The 19,032-nt window shown below is 42.3% G+C and overlaps 2 protein-coding genes across 4 annotated transcripts in view; one reads left to right on the top strand and one right to left on the bottom strand.

Annotated features, from left to right (window-relative positions):
- Nucleotides 1–13,020, bottom strand: part of rnf13 (ring finger protein 13) — a 31,724-nt gene extending 18,704 nt beyond the window's left edge. Inside the window, exons 1-4 of one of the 3 annotated variants that reach the window (XM_076088104.1) lie at nucleotides 12,795–13,020; nucleotides 10,799–11,047; nucleotides 10,537–10,617; nucleotides 3,668–3,790 (exon numbers count right to left, since the gene is read on the bottom strand). In XM_076088104.1, the coding sequence (XP_075944219.1) occupies nucleotides 3,668–3,790; nucleotides 10,537–10,617; nucleotides 10,799–10,912 (318 nt within the window). In that variant the 5' untranslated portion in view covers nucleotides 10,913–11,047; nucleotides 12,795–13,020. Of the gene's footprint in view, nucleotides 1–3,667; nucleotides 3,791–10,536; nucleotides 10,618–10,798; nucleotides 11,048–12,545; nucleotides 12,708–12,794 lie in introns of those variants that run through there. The other 2 variants (XM_076088105.1, XM_076088109.1) reach the window with 2 other exon arrangements.
- A 1,880-nt stretch (nucleotides 13,021–14,900) lies between these two features.
- On the top strand, nucleotides 14,901–18,947 carry LOC142946395 (protein ANKUB1-like). The gene is made up of 6 exons (XM_076087587.1): nucleotides 14,901–14,990; nucleotides 15,374–15,514; nucleotides 16,605–16,821; nucleotides 17,225–17,339; nucleotides 17,430–18,050; nucleotides 18,755–18,947. The coding sequence occupies exons 1-6, from the start codon at nucleotides 14,901–14,903 to the stop codon at nucleotides 18,945–18,947; spliced, it is 1,377 nt and encodes a 458-aa protein (XP_075943702.1).
- The last annotated feature ends 85 nt before the right edge of the window (nucleotides 18,948–19,032 follow it).

Here is a 19,032-nt window from a genome sequence, read left to right as displayed (position 1 = left end):
ATAAGAGAAAGAGAGGAAAGAGGGTGACAACGTGGTTCCACAGAGCTCGACTTATCTCTGTACATGTTACATAACGAGGACATTATGTCTCAATGTATACCTGCAGTGTGTATGTGTGTGTGTGTGTGTGTGTGTGTGTGTGTGTTATTGGATGGCAGTACTGGGACGAACAGAGAATCTCGCTCAGACGTAAAGGAGGCACAGGAGGGAGAGGGGGGAGGAAAAGGAGATCGGGTTTCCTGTTCACTCCCACTCCCCTCCCAGGAAGGTCAAGAAGGTCACCAGGGAGCCCCCCCCCCCTCAAAGAATCCCACTGTACAGGAAGTGCAAACCCCGTCTCTCTGGAGATCTATTTTATAAAAAGGACCAGCCATGGAGGAATGCTGTGTCTCTCTCTCTCACACACACAAAGAGCATTCGTGCCCATTAACACCCCTTCACATGATCCCGATTCACCACTCCCCATTTCAAACACTCTCTCTCTCGACATTCAATCTCCTCTCAGTCATGTCTTATCGCAACACTCACACTCACACACACACACACATCTCTAACACACTCTCTCACACTCCACCAGTGGAGGAGCTAACACTTGACGGAGGGTTAAGTGGGTGAGCATCCGTTTTATTGCCCATTACGGCCACGGATCCATTAAAACTCTGCGCTGTTGTTAACTGGATGCTAATGGCTAAATGCTAGAGAGGAGAGATGGACGGCAATGAAATAAAGCAGCGGGCATGTTGGGGGCGACACCCCTGCACCACACCGACACACACAGACGAGTGCGACGTCTCAGTCAAGATGGAATCTATTATTCCTTTGTTTCCCTGCAGCTTCTGGAGGGAACTGAGCCCGGCAGAGAGGGAGGGAGGGAGGGGGTGTGTGTGTGTGTGTGAGAGAGAGAGAAATTCAAGGTAGACAGCTGAATGCCAGCGACAAACTGTGTGTGTGAGAGTGTGTGTGTGTGTGTGTGTGTGACAGAGAGGAGAGAAAAAGACAACGGTAAGAGGGAAAGGTACCTAGAGGAGGAATGGAGAGAAAATGATTGCCAACGGCAAAGAGGGAGGCAGAGGAAGCTGTTTGTGCATTTGTGTGTTAGAGAGACAGAGAGAGAGAGAGAGAGGACTATATGTATGTATGTGTGTGTGTGTGTGTGTGTGTGTGTGTGTGTGTGTGTGTGACGATGTGTGTAGATATGAGCAATCATTAAGCCAGAGACTGAAGTCAGGCAGCACAGCCAGACCCCACAAACAGTGAGTGTGTGTGTGAGGGTGTGTGTGTGTGTGTGTGTGAGAGCACATATATAAGGGAGACAGAGGGGAGAAAATCAAGGACATCGAGTGAGGAAAGAGAGGGGAAAAACAGAGATTGGAAAGGATATAAAGAAATAAGAATAGGGAGAAAGACAGGAAGACACCCTCCCTTACACACAAACAGGGTCTAGTTACCAGCCTACTGTAAAACCCCAGTTTATTTGAATAGTTATCAATGGGTGTCTTTTTTAAGCTTGTTTTTATTATGAGAAATTAAAATCTAGGCAGTAAACACCTGGATTTATATTTAGAGCCATATTGAGTCATATCTCAACATTTTACTTTTATTTTGATAGTTTTAGAGGTACTGACAGGAAATGCGGGGAGAGAGGGAGGAGAGGCTTTAAGGAAATACTCAATATGTGATTAGATAAAAATATAAAACGAGAATCAAGCTTTCTTTTTAACCTCTAAAGATGCAGATGTTTGGCTTTTTTATTCTTGATAGCCGACTACAACAGCAGATCAACTTGGCCTCGATGTCACAACTTACTTTGAGGTGCTGGTGAGAAATGCATTAAAGCGTTTCTGCACCTTTTATGACACAACTGCGGGAACGAGTGATATAAGTTTACACTGAAAAATGCCACCAGATCTCAGCAACAAGAAACTTCAACAAGTCAAAGCTGCTCCTCTGAGAGGTGCAGGAGGTTAAATGTCAAATCTGACATAGTTCAGAGAGACTGGTGTGTGTGTGTGTTTATATTGTGTGTCTGTGTGAAACACAGCTATGTGGAGTAGAGTCTGGTTACAATCCAGCAAAGGGAACACCTCACTGCCCTGTCCGTCAACATGTGTGTGTGTGTGTGTGTGTGTGTGCGTGTGTGATGCAGTAAGACCTTCTTAGGCTATAAGAGCAAGAGGGAAAGACCAACAGAGAGAGAGAGAGAGAGCCAAGAAAATAGATTGAAAAAGAGTGATTGATGGGAAATGTGAGAGTGAATGAATGGGGGGGAGCAACCAAGAAGGTACAGAGTGAAAAGGTAAGACTGAAAAGTATGAGAGAGAGAGAGAGAGCGAGAGAGAGACAGAGAGAGAGAGAGATAGAGATAGAGACAGAGAGAGAGCTGCCAAGAGGCTGCATGCTTTCCTCGCTTTCACCCCATTACTCATCCATGCTCTCACTCTCTAACCCCGGCTCTCTACTCTCCCCTCTCTACCTCACTCTTTCCTTTGCTCTCTTCTGTTTTTGACTCTGAATCCATGAAAAACTGGAGGTTTACGATGCATTTAAGAACCAATCTACCACACCGTGTTTCTGCATGTGGACATTTTGACTTTCCTTTACTGCAAAAGTGAGAAGAAAAAAAAGTGACCAAACAAAAAACTGGAAAACTCTGAGTCATACGTCTGGCACAAATCGTCCTCGGGAATCAGCAAAGGGTGCTTTAATAATAATAAAACTGTAATTCACTTGCTCAGACCACAAATGTGAAGTTTTTAGGAGGAAACGTAATGTCTTCACTACTGAAGTATGTCTGCAGGTCGTGAAAAAAGTAGAGACGTTCAGCAAATGTCTTGAAATCTGTAAAAAAAAGAAATGTATCATCAAGGAGAAATATTTATGTGTGCTTTTTTTACTTTGTTGTCATCTTTCAATTTTAATTCCTCCTGGCGTTTACTTGAAGAGGCATTGAAGCCGGTGGAGCAAATTTGAATGCAAATTAACAATTGATGTGACATGTTTCCTTCAAAACTGCCACTGACCCAGTTCAACACAAAACCCTGGGTTAATCCATAGCCACTGTGCTGGACTTTGCATGAGTTAGTTAAGTTTTAACTAAGGTTAGATGATTCTCTCTCTCTCTCTCTCTCTCTCCCCGTCTTTCAGCAACTTCACTGACTTATTAACAGCAGCAAGCAGAACTGTTTAACCCCACAAGTCCAGCATCACGCACCAAAGTGCAGCAGCAGCTGGAGCGGGAGAAGAAGAAAACAAAAAGGCAGTGGAGTGGAATAGATGCTCTTGCAGGTTGTTGTGTTTAGGGGAACCAGACAAGCTCTGATCTTCTATAAATGCAGTGTGAGGCAACACACATCAGTGTACAGTCCCTCACAGACACTGTTTGGCAGCTTGCTCTGATATACTTTCACTTCTAAACAAGGAAGGGCCATAATTCAATGAACCAACAATGCTTTGGTGAGACAGTCGGTGCCCTATTTAGCTATCAGAATAAAACTGGTTCTGTTAAAATAGTTATATTTAGATTAAAACTCAAGATAGTTGGCGTTGATTAAGGGGGTGACGTGGTTTCGTAAGGAAGGACTTACATCTCTGACAATAACTACACACACACACACACACACACACACAGACACACAGACACACACATCAACCAATGCATACACCGTACCTTGATGTCAAAGTTGCAGTCGAAGCGCTTGATGAGGACGATGAAGGCGCCCGTCATGTTGTCCCTTGGAGGGGGCTCGATGGGCTCGCACGCATTTCCGGGCCGTGCCCCAATCAGGAAGCCCTGTGGGGATGACATCATCACACATGAATGGCTTAAATCCAAGTTACTCTGGAAGTCAAACAAGCGTCAATCGAGAGTGATTTCCCAAAAGAATATATCTATTATCTATAGAAAGCATTATATAGCCCCACAAATCAACAATACGACACATTTGAAATGCATTATGCTACTAGAATAAAGAGCAGTCACTATAAATCACTATAGCTCAATGTGATCAATGACAGTGGCTTCATAGGAACATGAAAGGTTATCAGCACTGAGGTACAAGATATTTTTTCTGGGTTTCACACCGTTTTGTCAGATTGTCAGATTAAAATGCAGATTTAGGGACCTGCTCAGTGAGCCCGTGTTCCCTAAAAGAGGCTAAAGACAACACAGTTACATCCCAGTATCCAGTGTGAGCTCCATGACCCAAAAGTCTGGGCAGCGCCATCTTTGTTCAACCCTCCCGCTCCTTCCAGATTACCAACATCCATCAAAACAATCTTTTAATTTTCTTTTAAATTAAAATGCTGAGACGCGGCCTGCTGCAGCCCCAGATGTAACACTGGCAAATCAAACATAAATTGAACATGGTAATGCATGCATAATTAAGACATAACTTTCCACTGGAGTGAAGATTTTCACTGGCACACAAAAACGATGTGTGTGTAAGCCGCATGGCTCTATATGTCCATAAAGACCTGTGTGTTTTTGCATGTTTCATGGAGTCTAATAGCTTTCAAGACAGCTGGTGTTCTCAGTTTGGACCTTGTATTTCCCATCTCTCTTTCTCCCTCTTCCTGTCTTCGTCCCATTTCCAACAACAGCTTTTGAAGTGACTGATGAGACGGCGATAGTAAGAAGAGAGAGAGAGGCTGACAGAGTGATAAAGGGAAGGAGAACAAAGGCGGAAAACAGGAAAAAGATACAAATATGGAGGCAAAGGCAATGAGAGACCCACTGAAATGCTGACAAAAGAGCAGAGCCCCCCAAAAAAAAGGCAGATGGAGAAAGACAAAAATAGAAGGGTGAAGACAAAAAGAGGCAGATAGTGAGAAAAGAGAGCATAAACAGAGAAGAGATGATGAAAGGAAAATACACAGGAGACAAGGAGGGAGGGACCTGGTGTGATATGCATTTCTAAACCTCTGCTGCCCTTATGCAAGTGTAACTCACACCAGTGTGTGTGTGTGTGTGTGTGTGTGTGTGTGTGTGTGTGTGTGTGTGTGTGTGTGTGTGTCAGCGGCAGGGTGGTAGACAGGAAGTGTGGTCTGCTGTGGGACTCTGCCAGCCACTTTCAACTCTCTCTCTATCTTAAAGCCAACAGACAAAAAAAACGCCCGTATATCAAGGAGAGTCAGCACTTTCTCTCTCACACACACACAGGGTTGGCGTCTGCTAGCAGCAAACTGATTCTGCGTGAGTGCATCCTCCCGGCTGCCACACCGACGACCAAAACAGCAGCTGAGCCACATATGGAAAATGGCCACAATGACACATCACACATTTGCTGACAATTCGAGCCAAGCCGCACGACAAAAGAGACAAAGTTGCTGACTGGCTGCACCGCCCCGGTTTTAGTGCAACATTAATAAGAGCTGACGTACGAAAGGTCAAATTCGGGGATCAGTGAGAGCAAACATGAGGGAATCACCCATCACCGTCACCTCTGGGTGCCGCCTCCAGTGCAGCCCCGCCTTGCAGTCAAATGACATCACTGTGCCACTGCCTCACATTCCCTTCTACCAGATTTTGAAACCACTGCAAGGGCGCCCTCTGTTGGGTAGAAAAACGTCTTTAAAAAAAAAGAAAACTGCAGTGAGGAGAGGGCAGTGGAAAAACAGGAAATAACTGAGGAAGGAGGGGAAATCCTGAAACCCTCGACTGAAAGGAGATGTAGATAAATTGCTGTCTGCGCAACTTTTAACACCACAAGACTGTAATACCACCTTAAACTGAATATACATTCCCACTGCTCTGTCAAGACTCCAGGCTGGGTGACATGGGGCTTTTTTGTGCGTGACAATATTTATATTTCAATCATAATGTAGTGCTGCCTTTACGGCGAATATGAGGTTCTGCTGTCTGCATAAGCCACGATGAATTGTACGTATGTTCGAAAACCAACATCATTTAGGCAAAATTCTTGTCCATCGATTGTTGGGGAAATAAAGACACAGTGGAAAAAAGACAAACTACCTCCCTGAGAAGACTTGTGTTGTAATGATACCAGACTAAGTTGTCCATCAGTTAGAAAAAGCTTAATGTTTGAAAGGAACATGTGGAAATCAGAAAATCAAAACACTGAAGTAAGACGCTTATTGCTGCTTCTTTCGGGTCTTAAAAGCTTGACTGCAACCGGACGTAATGATAATCATCTACCGCAAGTTTTGAGAAGATAACCGTGTGAATTCAGTGAAAGATTCCCTTCACCATAAACATATATTGTTGTTTTCATTGAGAACTAGAAATGAAACAATCAACAATCCAGAGAATCTGCTGTTTCACTAATACAATGCAAAGTGCTGACAGACTAAGAGGGATTTGCTGTTGTTGCAGAATCCAAGCGGGAAGAGGGGATTTCTCGGGTGGACTATTCCAAATTATTGCACAGTGGGTCACACGTAATCCCGCCACTAACAATCGGGCTTGTTTGCAGATTTGCTCTGGGGTAGGAAAAAAAACAGAGGAATTAATAACTCGCTCTAGCCTGACTGGGGCTTCCTGTAAGGAGATTATAGCTTGTGTGACTCCACACTCACATTCATTGATGTTCAGACCGCCCTCCCTGCAGTTTAAAGGTGAAAATAATGTGAGTTTGTTTCTGGGTCACATTCTAAACTGGCTGAGACAATGTGGGTTTGCCTGAAAGTCCCTCAAAAGAACAAGAGAAGGACAGAGTAAAGCTTTAAGTTCATCATTGTAAACGTACAGTGAGTCATCTGGACACTGTCTGGAAACTATCTGCTGTAAAACATCTATGATCAGTTCATTACCATACATTTTACCAGAAGCAGGCACAAGAGAAATGACTCATGCTGGAGCATTAAACTCATTAGTGCTTCATCTCCATGACCAACCATTGATGAAACGGAGAGCAAAATAAACCCCTCACATCTTCCTTTCACAGTCAAGTTTGCGTGTTTGACACTGGCGATGTGAGCATGTTTAAGCCGACAACTGGCTTGATTATTATATAAACCAAAAAGGACGAACAATGTTTCTGATTACACATTTGGCCTCAAGCAAAACAGAGGTGGTTGTCTATGTGGAGTCCAGGGCACCATCAGCTTAATTTTCACCGTGCCTCTCCTCCCGCAGCGTTGCCAACACATCCGTCAAAATACATCAAAACGTGCGGCCTGATGGGGAATCGCGTGCTATGACGTTTCTCAGAGATTCACCCAGCCGGTTTCCCGAAAATCGCGAAAGACTGAGAGAAATTTCCACATACACACACATGGGATTTTGGCGTGAACAGAGCTAAAAAACATTGGACCCACATTGACTAGCCATACTTTAACTTAGAAAAATTATTTGAAGTTTAAAATGTGAACAACACTCCGGCCTTTATTGGGCCAAATGGGCATTTTGACAGCTAGCACAAGTTTTCATGTAATCACAGCTTAAGTTTCAGGAACATTTTGGGACCGTTTCAGATTTTATAATGGGTGTGTATTGCACGGAATGTTCAGATCTAGAGCGGTGACATCACCGCCAGAGTGGAGAGGAGCATGAGAAATATTCTGTAAGTTTTCCAAACAACTTGCTCTTATTCCCATAGTTTTCACTCTTCATCAACCATTTTAGGTCAAAATGTAGGAGATTGTGTGCTGGTCGTAGACATGTGTCACTGGAATCCAACAGGTTTACACATTTGGTTCAGGGAGCCTGAAAGCGACATGAACTCCAACCAACTGCTCCATTTGACTCAATGTTAATTAATGCAGAAATGAGAGAAGCGATATCTCAATGGAACCTCAATGATACTACTGGTAATATTGGCGTGTATATAGTTTGCAACGTCTTCGGGCAGTAGCAGCCACACTGTCAAAATTAGTTTTGTTACTTGTCACTTGAAATGAGTGAATGCAGTGGCTTACACACAGAGAAGACAGCCATTAACTCACAAACACACCTTCGGGCAATTCAGAGTCCTCCGTTCACCTAACCTGCATGTCTTTAAAATGAGGCAGGAAACCGGAGGAACGGGAGGAAACACACTCAAGCACAGTGGAATCAAGCATAAATACTTGATATGTATAATTATCCACTAATAGTTTGCAGCCTCCTCGTGTGCAATGTTTCCATATTTTGCTCAACGTGTGATACTCGAGTGTTTCCTGCCGCCTCTGTATACACCCACAGCCCACAGCTTCAATCAAATGCAGCTAGATTTCAATTAGAAGAAATAACTGTGCAGAGGTTCGTGCAAAAATGGGTATTTCTCAACTGATAGGAGGAAGTCCATTCTGCTGACTAATATGTCAGCCATTCAGAAATATATTGAAGCAGTATTAGAAGTAAGTAAACGTGATTTCTGGACAAGCCCTCACATACACACCAGGCTTCACTGGTACACAAAAAGAAATACATTTATACATTCTATATTTTTCACTTTCACATAGTTTACAGGGTGCACTTCAGAGACTTTTCCAGTTTTTACTGTGATAGTTTTGAGGTACTTTTACTTTTCTTTCCCACTTTGTACTACCTAATACTTCTACACAAGGAAATGCTGCATGTTTTACTCCTATACATTTATGCGATGGCTGCGCAGTAGTTATTTTGTTTGTGAATCTTTAAATCTAAGGATGTAGCAAAAACTTCATGCTTTAGAAATAAAACGTCCTCGCCCCTAAATTTGAATTTCTGCATACAAATTACTCATGTGTTGCATCAATACTTCAAGTTTGAGTGGGACATAGTGTAAAATCTAAGACACGGGGTGTTAAGTTGAATTTCAAACTGGCAAGTTTTGTTTTGCTTCATTTCAACTCCACCGTGATCTCCAGATTCAAGCTACTCAAATGTGCACCTCAGACATTAAAGAAAGCATAACTGTTGCACACTGTAGGTGTACACAGGCTTGCAGAGGCCTTGCTTTGAGACTGTGAACAGCCCCGGTTGTGTAAGAGGAAACAGGGAGGGCTCTGTTTGAAGCCTCGTTCCCTGTAGGGAAACGTCTGGCAGTAAACAGGCTTGTGCTGCCTTGTGATGCCAGAGGTTTCACGAAAAGGGGATATTTATGTATTCCTGTGAGTTCCTAAAACTCAAAAGGATCTACAGGGGATGGAATTTTCCACTTTTTCTGTGAATGTGTGACAGTTCCCCATTAAGTATCATCACTGTTTGACAAACACGGCAAATTCTTCCGCTTGGGAAGTTCTTCTCCACTCCCTCCTGTGATGATATGGATGATAATGCGGACATACTCTTCCATTACAATCCTGCTGAGTGCAGCTGTAAATCACAGCTGAAACTCTTGTCTCTGCACCAAGCTCCCTTCAGACAGACACAGACACGGGCCGGGCAGAGGAGGGTACTTTGTAATGGACCGATTGACCGGAGCCCTCAGGGACTAGAGGCCATGTCTGCATGGCACCCGGCCTCACTGCCCCGGCCAGACAGCAGCGGTGAAAAATAAGACGCAGTAGATTAGATGAGAATTTAAGACAGAGAGCGGGTGACACAGACGCATGTCATTTCTCGGCTTTCGTAACACCGAATCTTACATAATGTGCTCAAACACACACAGCGGGCAACATGACAGTGTGCCATAGTCCCTGCTGTTTGCCGGGTGACACTTCATTCACAACAGCCTACCTATGGGGAGGCCCATGTCCACAAACATGGATACATATACATGTAATACACTATGGGATAAAATTCAACCAATTTCTTACATTAATCAATTTATTCATTGAAGCTCAGCTAACCTGTTGAAGTGTTAACTGGCCATTCTCAATAAAAGTGCTTATTCTAAAATTCTAAAACTCCATTGCGGTCACTTCCCCTGACTTTCACTTTTTTTTTTAAATAAGACAGTCGCAAACAGGAAATAGAAACACTAAGGGTGTGTTCAAACTTCCTGTTGTGAGACCAATGCTGCCAATCATCTCAACGAGACGCTTCATTCCTAAAATATACCACAGGATCACAACTCATGTGACACACAAAGCCAAAATGATGCTGTGGGACTGCCACGATGGTATAATGATGCTGAACATAGCGTCAATGAATTCAGATAAGTGGCAGTAATTTCAAGTGTGCAAACATACTGTACTTAACCTGCACGTACGCACAAACACAAAACAAGGCATCGGCTTGCTTCTGTGCCCTAAAAGGCCTTTGAACAACAACAGCTGGGCTCTTGACTGTGGGAAGCGTCACAATGGTCAGTTTAGAAAGCAGACATGAGTCAACCCTTCTGTTTGTGAGCTTTGTGGATCAAGCAGTGTGCGTGTTGCTGGGGGGGGGGGGCTTGCATACAGAAACCTCACAACAACGCACATTGATCACAATCCTCAACACAGAGCACTAATGTTTAGGAACCGTTTCATTTTAATGCTATTAAACTATTAAAATCTTTTCATCAGGCCAAAATGACATTGCTTTTTTATGTTTTCATGGTGAAACATTAATTCAGTGGCGCAGAGCTGTAAAGTAGAAACATGCTGAAGTAAAAATCAAATCAGAGATCATAAACACCTTGGAACGACTCATCTTTGTCACACAAACACCTCGGACCCTTCTGGACTCACCTTCAGTCCATCGCTGGGTAGCCGATAGCCAAACCGCGCAGGCAGATCCTCGAAGTTATCTGTTTTGTTGTCAAATGAGTACTGAAAGACAGAAAAAAAAGGTTGAATTATTTTGTATTCAAGTTATAATATCATGCAATCACATTGTTATTGTTAATCTGGATGGGAGGTGTGTTTCTGCGTGTGTGTGTAACTGTATTACACGGCCATATTATTGCTGTACGCTTCTGTCTAGTCCCTACATGCAATTAGAACTACTCACAGCAGCGATGTCGGCCTCCACGGGCAGCAGGTTGAGGAAGGCGAAGAGCTGAACGGTGAAGATGGTGTAGATCTGTGTGGCCGACAGCATTAGCATTCCCAGGGACAGCAGCATCTTGGCATCACGTTACAACCCCCAGCTGCTGTGCCACTCATAAACATACACAACCATAAACACACTCGCACAGACAAATGACCACGCACACTGGCCTGCAGCGGAACCGCTTCACACTGTCTGTTGTTGTCACACCTAGAAAAGACACAAATGTTGTGTTTATAAAGCCTTAACTCACGTACGCTGATGAAATAGTGTTGAAGTTTCATGATTTGAATACACAAATTTAAAACACATGCAGGTGTGATGTTGTTTGGGTGTCTGTCATTGTTGGCTGTTCCAATCCTCCGTCTGGTCTTTCAATTATCTCACTCATCATGTGTAGTACGCCCTTTTGGGCTTTAATGTGTTGTAGTGTAATTTATTGGTAGTTCACCTTGCAGAACAAGTGCTTCTCACTTGTCCTACTTCAGCCATTTAGACTGAAGTGAGCGTCAGGACTAACATCGCAGCATAAGGAGGTACAAGTTCACAAAGTGGAGGGCAGCATGTGATCAGGTCAGGAGAAACCAACAGCTAGGCTTTAGACTACTAAGCTGAGTTATCATGCTGCAAAGGAAAGTCGAGTTTAAGGATTATATGGTTCGTATGGTTTTGTATGGTGCACATTTGGTAGAAAACAAAGACGTTTCCTAATTAAATGAATACACCATGGATGTGAAATGTCACCGTTTGTCTAGTTTATATAATGTATTGTAGCCGTAAAGCTTTGAACAGATTCACTTACAATTTTGAAAGAACATAACAGAAGTTATCAGATGGGGACGCCAGCTTCAGTAGCACCTGTCCTCCTTTATTAAACTAAACACTATACTGTGTCTAAGCATCTGTCACTAAAGGTACCCTGTAAGATCCTGTCACCTCAAACTGAATAAGTTGTTTTTAAAATGTCTTTTAGAAATCCCAGTTTACCCATTCAAAAACGAATTGTCAAAATAAAACCCATGTACTGTTTCATAGCCAAAATAGATTATTAACAAATAACTGTGACCAAAAGTGATAAGCCCATCGATATATCTATTTAAAAAAATATATATTCTCATGCGTACAGTGAAGTCAAATTTGAACAGATTTCTGAAAGATCACCAATAAATGACAACATCATCCCAATATTCATATGTTACCAGTGAGAATCGAAATAACAAAATGTAAACCATGGAACCATTGATCATTCAAGAACCATAGAGAGACAAAAGTTATTGAGGAACTGTAATGTAACAGGAATGTCTGTTTTTGGATATATTTTTGGTAACAGTTACTTCCAAATTTGTGGCAGTTGACACATTTTTGTTTTGTCCTATAGTATACATCATTACATCGCCCAACACTAATGTCAGTGTCATAAACACGTTATAAAATGACTTGCATGGGGTTACTTTGGTTCATTTTCAGCGGAAACAGTAGCTTACATCTCTTTCTTCTTAAATTATCAAGTAACAGAGAACCGAAGGGGAAGTGAAAGCAAAGATAACTAAACATCAAGTGACAGCAATCACATTTGATCGACACAACGAGGTTATAATTGGACGGCTACATTCACAAAGCCAGTGTGAGAAGGATAAAACAGTTAATGGGAAAACCAGCTGCCAAATATTGTCAACAACCGTCGGACATTGACGTTTAACTTCCAAACCTTCAATCTCAGTGGCGAAATGTTGGGTTACGGTTTCCACACCAAACTGTTTTAACAAGTACAGCCAGTCGCGTTAAAGTCATGCATTCACAGATAGCTGTAGTTCTTCAGAGTATCGTTATAAACCTAAATAAACCAATGATGTGGTGTGGACAACCTTTAGCGAGCTGCCTAAACAGAGCGCCCTGTACCCCCCGTGTTAGCATGATGCTAATACAGGTAGCTAGTCGGTTTGTCGCGGGTGTTTACCTTGGTTTTTGCCTGGAGGTTTATCTTATCCAGGGATTTAGCTACTGGCGGGGACATCGCTCTCCTTCGCTGCGCGTCGTGCCGAGGAACATTTACAACAGCGAATATTTTGGATGGACCTCATCCCGTTTGAATGATGGGTCGGAGAATGTGAACATAAACGTTACAGTTTAATCCCCTCGGCTAGCTTCTTCAGCTTCCGCCACATGCACCGATCTACATTCAGCTTCTGATTGGACGAACCGTTTGTCAATCATTTGACTCCGGAAGTGACTCCAGACGTAAACATATCCACGTGACGGCACACGAAAACATTTGCTGCCTTTTACAGTTACATGAACGGCCTGAACCGAGCAGCAAGTCTATATTTAAAGCTTTATTACAACTGCATCAGGGCAGTACAAGATGCATAGAGTTCATGTAGAAACTGTATATTTTATCTGGAAAACATTATATATTTTGTTTCGTCAGCACAAATGGTGTCATCCTCCACCCTAAAAAGAAAAATCTTGAAAACAGATAACACTTTTAAATCTCTAGCACCCTCTATAGTAAACGGAGCTCATCTTCTTTTTAGGGTATCTGTTGTGTATGATCAGTGTTGTTAAATGGTTGCAAACAAGAGGTGGAAAATATGTTTTTATTTATTGTGAATGCTATTACAACGGTGGGGTTCTGCCTGCAACAATACTTGTGTAGAGAATAGTTACTTTGTAAAATAAAGTGTAACTATAATCTGATGAATTTGTACAAGTTCTCAAAATTCTAGATTTCATTTGTGTTCTGATTTGTGCATTCAAAAACAGAAAGCATCATAACTGGCATGTCTTGAACCTTGAGAAACCAAGTCACTCTTTGCTCCAAGCCAAGATTTAACACAAAAACTTTGTGGACAGTGTCGGACTTTAAAAGGTCAAATGCAAAGTAGCTGTACCCTGTAAAACTTTTTTTTGTAAGAACATTTTAAGCTGTAATGTGCAACCAGTGGGTAGTCCCTTTGTTTCCCACAAAAAGGCAGCGCGAAGAGCTGACGTCAGACTGATCCCACATAAAAAATACTTATTTAGTTATTTTAGATGTAAAAATGGTAATAACATGTTAAATAAAGTGTTTCAGTTTACACCTGAGATTTATTTTCTAAGATTCTGATTCTTGAACCTTTAATCTTGTGTTAGTCCTCTCTGCAAATATGTTCACGTACTGCAGTTGAGTAGAATAGAATAGAATAGAAACAACAGCCCACTCAACAAATGTTAAAGGCCTATTGCATACAATGTTAGAACAAAATCAATAACTAGAATCAAAATGCTGTGTTCTGTTTTGAATGGTTAAAAGCTTTTTGAGTCAGTTAGATATACTGATATACAACATCACCTGTATCGCTGTGTAATGATTACCTCAGATAATAAGTCTGTTACTGCACCTGAACTTCCAGACGTGGCGAGGCTATATTGCTGCTATAAAAAACGAGGCAGATCAGGTGTAAAGATGAGACCAAATCATCAATAAATGGCAATTGTCATGTGCAACACAACATTTTATTACATTTCTCAAATGCTGAGATAGATAGGCCAGTATAATATAATCGTTTTTTATACTAAATAGCAGGTGTCTAAGTAGAAGTCAGAGAGCGAGTCTTTGCATATTTATAATGTGTGCTTATACCATGGCCAGTCCCTTGGGTGTTGTTTTTCTATACAGCCACCAACATCTTTTCATCTTTTTAATCGATTTTATCTGCCTTTCTTGCACTTTGAGATTTTCCTATTCAACATTATTTGATGGTTCAGTCTGAGAGTTGAGAAAAAATGTACCACCTATCAAAGGAACCCTTTTAAAACCCAAATCGATTGACTTTAAAAACATCACATCACCAAGACAAAAATATATGTCAATGTCTGTACACCTGGCATTTTAGGCACTTTTTGAAAGCAACTATTGCTTTGTCTTTTGTTCACTTATAAAGTGGCGTGTCCTCCACAAACCCAACCCACCAAACTCCTGCCCCCCCTCCCCACAATGACTTTGCCTCTGACAAACTCACCACACACACTCCTCTGGTCGACCGGAACACAACAGAGGAGCCAAACGACGGTTGTCCGAACCATGAGGGTCTTTATCTGCTTCGAGGGCTCCTGTGAGCCTGTTGATGTCCCTTCAGATCAGACTGTGGGGGCCATGAAGCAGATGGTGAAGGTAATACAAAGCTACAGTCGTGGCCCAGGGTTGATGGCCCTTAATTCTTGCTTTGACTGAATTTAGAAAATGTGCCTGATGATTTGAACGTATTACTGGAGGGAAAAGAGACTGTTTGGTGGATTTATCACATTTTTAGGCCTGATGTTGCTTATGGTGAAATACTATGGATTGTAAGACTGTTACTAGTTACCTGTTAGTTATTAGTTGTTATATATGTCAAGAAAAAGCTAAATCTCTCCATCATTGGAGACATTTTTTATTCAGCTCAGACAGAGAAGCGACTGCTGCTACAGACACTGAACACGATCTATCAAGAACTTTGTTTCTTGGTCAGTACTCTATCACAGCTCCATTAATGTCCACTCTGTCCCTTTCGGTAGGATAACTTTCTGGTGCAACTCTCAGATGACAAACAGCAGCAGTACCTGGAGCTGAGCTACGGTGGTGCAGCGCTGCAGGACAGCTGGGCTCTGTGCGACGTGGGCATCACAAGTGGCAGTGCCATCCGATGCCTGATAAAGGTATTAAAACAGTAAAAGAGTTTAGAGGTTTGGAGCTGTTTTTGGGATTTGCAGTAAATACAATCAGCTTGCTTTAGGCCTACACTTCAGAAGCTATCTATCTATCTGCAGTGCAGTGTCCGCCTGAAAACATATTTTATTTGCACATACCCAAGACTTTTTATGTGAAAAATAAGAAAACCTGCTACCAAAACTTTCTAATCAGTTCAAATATTTTATAAAAGTGTAATGTCGCCTCCAACGTTCTAAGTTACACACTCACTTCGTCTTTGTGAGAATACAATTATTTAATGCATAGACCATTTCGCAGCTGTAAACATTCCAAATGTGTCCAAGTTTATTTCCTGTTGCAGTGTATGTGAATGACATAAGCTGACAGTAAGTAAACTTGGACCCAATTCTGTTGAAACGGTCTATACGTCTACTCCTGAAAGCAGGTGAGTATTTCTTGCACAACAATACTTCAGCAGGGTTTATGCTGGCTGCCACAGGCGCTTTATACTGGACCTCCATATGTTGAGGGACCTGCAGTCCCCTCTCTCAATATACACTGTCACTGAGGATTCACTTCAAAACATAACTTGTTACTTCTCATCAAAGACATCCTTCTTAAAGTGAATTCATTTCATGTCAGACTGGTGCACTAATATGGAACAACATGTTCCCACATGCTGGAAGAGAAATTAGTTCTTGGCTGCCTGAAATCTTTAGTTTGTTCCCATTCGTCAGTTTTTAGTATCAAGACACATTCCAGGCTCATCACCAGGCAACCTTGTGTAAAAGCTGACAGTGGTAAGCACGTATGTCCCATTGTCATCTTCTCATAAAAATAGTTGTTTTCTACAGCAAACTCCTCTTTCTCTTTGCTTGTACTACTTTTGCAATATTACCATAAACAAAAATACCATCAATAGTAAAAAAAAAGAGAGAATGTAATAAACAAGCTAATGAAATAAAAATTCAAAATGTGTAACTCATACCGCTGACTTTTTGGCATATTATTTTGATAAAAACAGGGATCCATCTTGTGACTAAATTCTTCTTATTATTTTATCTTATTAACTGCAAGGCCTTAATAATTATTTTTCAGAGTGAACGAAGGCCTGCGATGTGTGTGTTCAATGCTGTGACAGGAGAAACCTTACCAATCATGGGAAGTGAGGCTTGTCTGCACATGTCTGTTGCTAGATTGAAAACTGTGGTTTCCATGCAAAGTGGCCTCCCTGTCAGCATCTTCAGACTGAGCACACTTGCTGGTGTGCAGCTCTATGACTGCAACCAACTCCAAGACTACGCCATTGAAGAGGGTATGTCCTGCCTATTGTCGGGTTGATATGTGTATCTTCACAGTGAGTGCTGTGAAGCTCAAACAACTGTGAACAGTCTGAGAACATTCAGTTGATTCAGTAAAAAGTTCGATATAATGTATTTTCTTCTAAATGACGATTACGTTAAATTGTGTAATGTACACAGCTGAATGTTGGCTGGTATATGAACTGTGTTTTAGGTATAGAGAGATGTAAAAGAGCTTCACTTTCAAATGAACAAAGAAACAATTTGCAGTGTTGCACTATACAATGAGCCTCTTAGTTTTCTGTCCTCTCCAAATCCATGCACAGACAAATTTTAAATTAAAAAAAGTACACAAATGGAATAAATCTGATTTATTTTGAAATCCACACCGTGGTTTTTTGTTTTTTTTAAATAAAGGCACTATTCTCCGTTTGGACACCTGGGATGGGTGGGTGCAGTTCCTCCACGGTTGCCTCCTGGGCCACAGATTGACAGTCCAGAGCCACCTCTCAGAAGAGAAGCCAGTAATGAAGTCAGAAACTGCTGTTGTGCAGCTTATCCATAAAAAGTCAGAGTGCAATGTTACACACAAAAGTGAATCTTTCTTGTCCTGCTTATCCAGGTTTCAGCTGCAGGTAGCACTCTACATTGCTGCCGCTTTAGGCCACCTGGATCTGGCTGGCTGGCTGCTGGAGAGGGGGGTGCATGCTGAGAAACCAGTGGGGGTCCATCCGTACCGCCAGTGGTGCCACCAAACCTCCCACCGAGACACCGGAAAGTGTCCCACCCACACAGCTGCAGAGAACAGCCAGCTTCTCATCCTCAAACTCTTCATCAGCAGAAACCTTCTGACCTTGGCTTGTCTGGACCCCGGAGGTCGGGACCCTTTGAAAGTTGCTCTTCAGCATGGTCACAGCGATTGCGTGCGCTACTTAGCCAACAAGCTGTGCTCAGTAGTATCCCTGTCAAACATATCCCTGCCCATGTGCATCTACCTCCAGATAAAACGCTGGGTGTATTTGGGGCAGAAGAGGGCAGCCTCCAATCGATGCCAGTACACCAGTGCTGCGTTCAAAGCCAGGGTGGGGGATACGTTGCTGGTGGATGGCTTCAACCAGCCAAATATGTCTTCCAAATCCATGAAAGCTGCGACCAAACCAAGCAGAGGAATCAAGGCCAAAGCTTTGCAGCCGTTACCTCCCATCCGCAACCTACCTTCAGTACCACACCTCCCCGGCCTGCAGTCTGTGAGCCCTGGTGACTTTAAAAAGATGCAGATAAAGCAGAAACAATATGTTGAAAGCAGAGAAGATGGCTTATTGGATGAAATCTGCAGGGACGATCGCAGTTTATGGAAGAGCAAGTTTATACTTCTGCCAATCGACAAAAAAAGCATTCCCATCCCATCCCAGCCAAAATCTTCCCTTATTCTGACTGAGTCTCTGGAGTCCATCTGTCACCGCTGTGGCCGAACACCAAGAGAAAAAGCCATATACTGCTTGACTGTAGCCAGGTCTTTATCCTTTGTGCTATTATACGATATGTGCAATTAAAAACACATTGTGGTTGGTTTCATAAATGCCATGGGGTTCAGGATCAGTAAGGCATAATTTGTTTTACTAGCAGTCAAATTATATACACCACACATTTCTTTTGTCTGCAATCCTGTCTGTTACTATTGCTAATTTAGGTTTTGTACAGATGTATTAAATGACCACTTTAACTGGCCAAAATAACTAAAGTTGCTGCATATAGACATTTCTATAATTACTGTAGCTTCTGTAATGAGACATAAAACAGAGGCTGTCGGTTGTCTCAATTTTTGACTGTAGTACACCACAGTTACAGTTCATCGACTGATGATGGTTAATAACTTATAGAGGTTACTCAAATGCTATACATGACAGCTCTACTCTACTATGTGTAATGCATGTTTCTCTTATGCAGTACCTTCACAGAGAAGCCTTGGTTGAAGCAGTTGAGCATAGCACGGACCCTGATCAGGAAGCGTGTTCGCACCACGGCCTGCTACTCTCATCCAGATCTGTCTCTCACCAGCTCAACTGCTCATGGATCTCCCATCGCCATCGGCTGCCTGAAAAACTGCGAACGACGAAGAATCCTTCCGAGAGACAACTGAGGAGTGTATCTCAGGCTTAGTGTGTCATTGAAAATTAAACATTTCTGTGCTCAGCCAAATCTCTGCTTTTTATTGATTTTCACAG

The sequence above is a fragment of the Anarhichas minor genome, unplaced genomic scaffold, assembly GCF_050575085.1.
Source record: "Anarhichas minor isolate MPS153535 unplaced genomic scaffold, ASM5057508v1 ptg000010l, whole genome shotgun sequence".
In the NCBI taxonomy this organism is placed as follows: Eukaryota; Metazoa; Chordata; class Actinopteri; order Perciformes; family Anarhichadidae; genus Anarhichas; species Anarhichas minor.
This window is presented reverse-complemented; position numbering and strand designations above follow the sequence as displayed.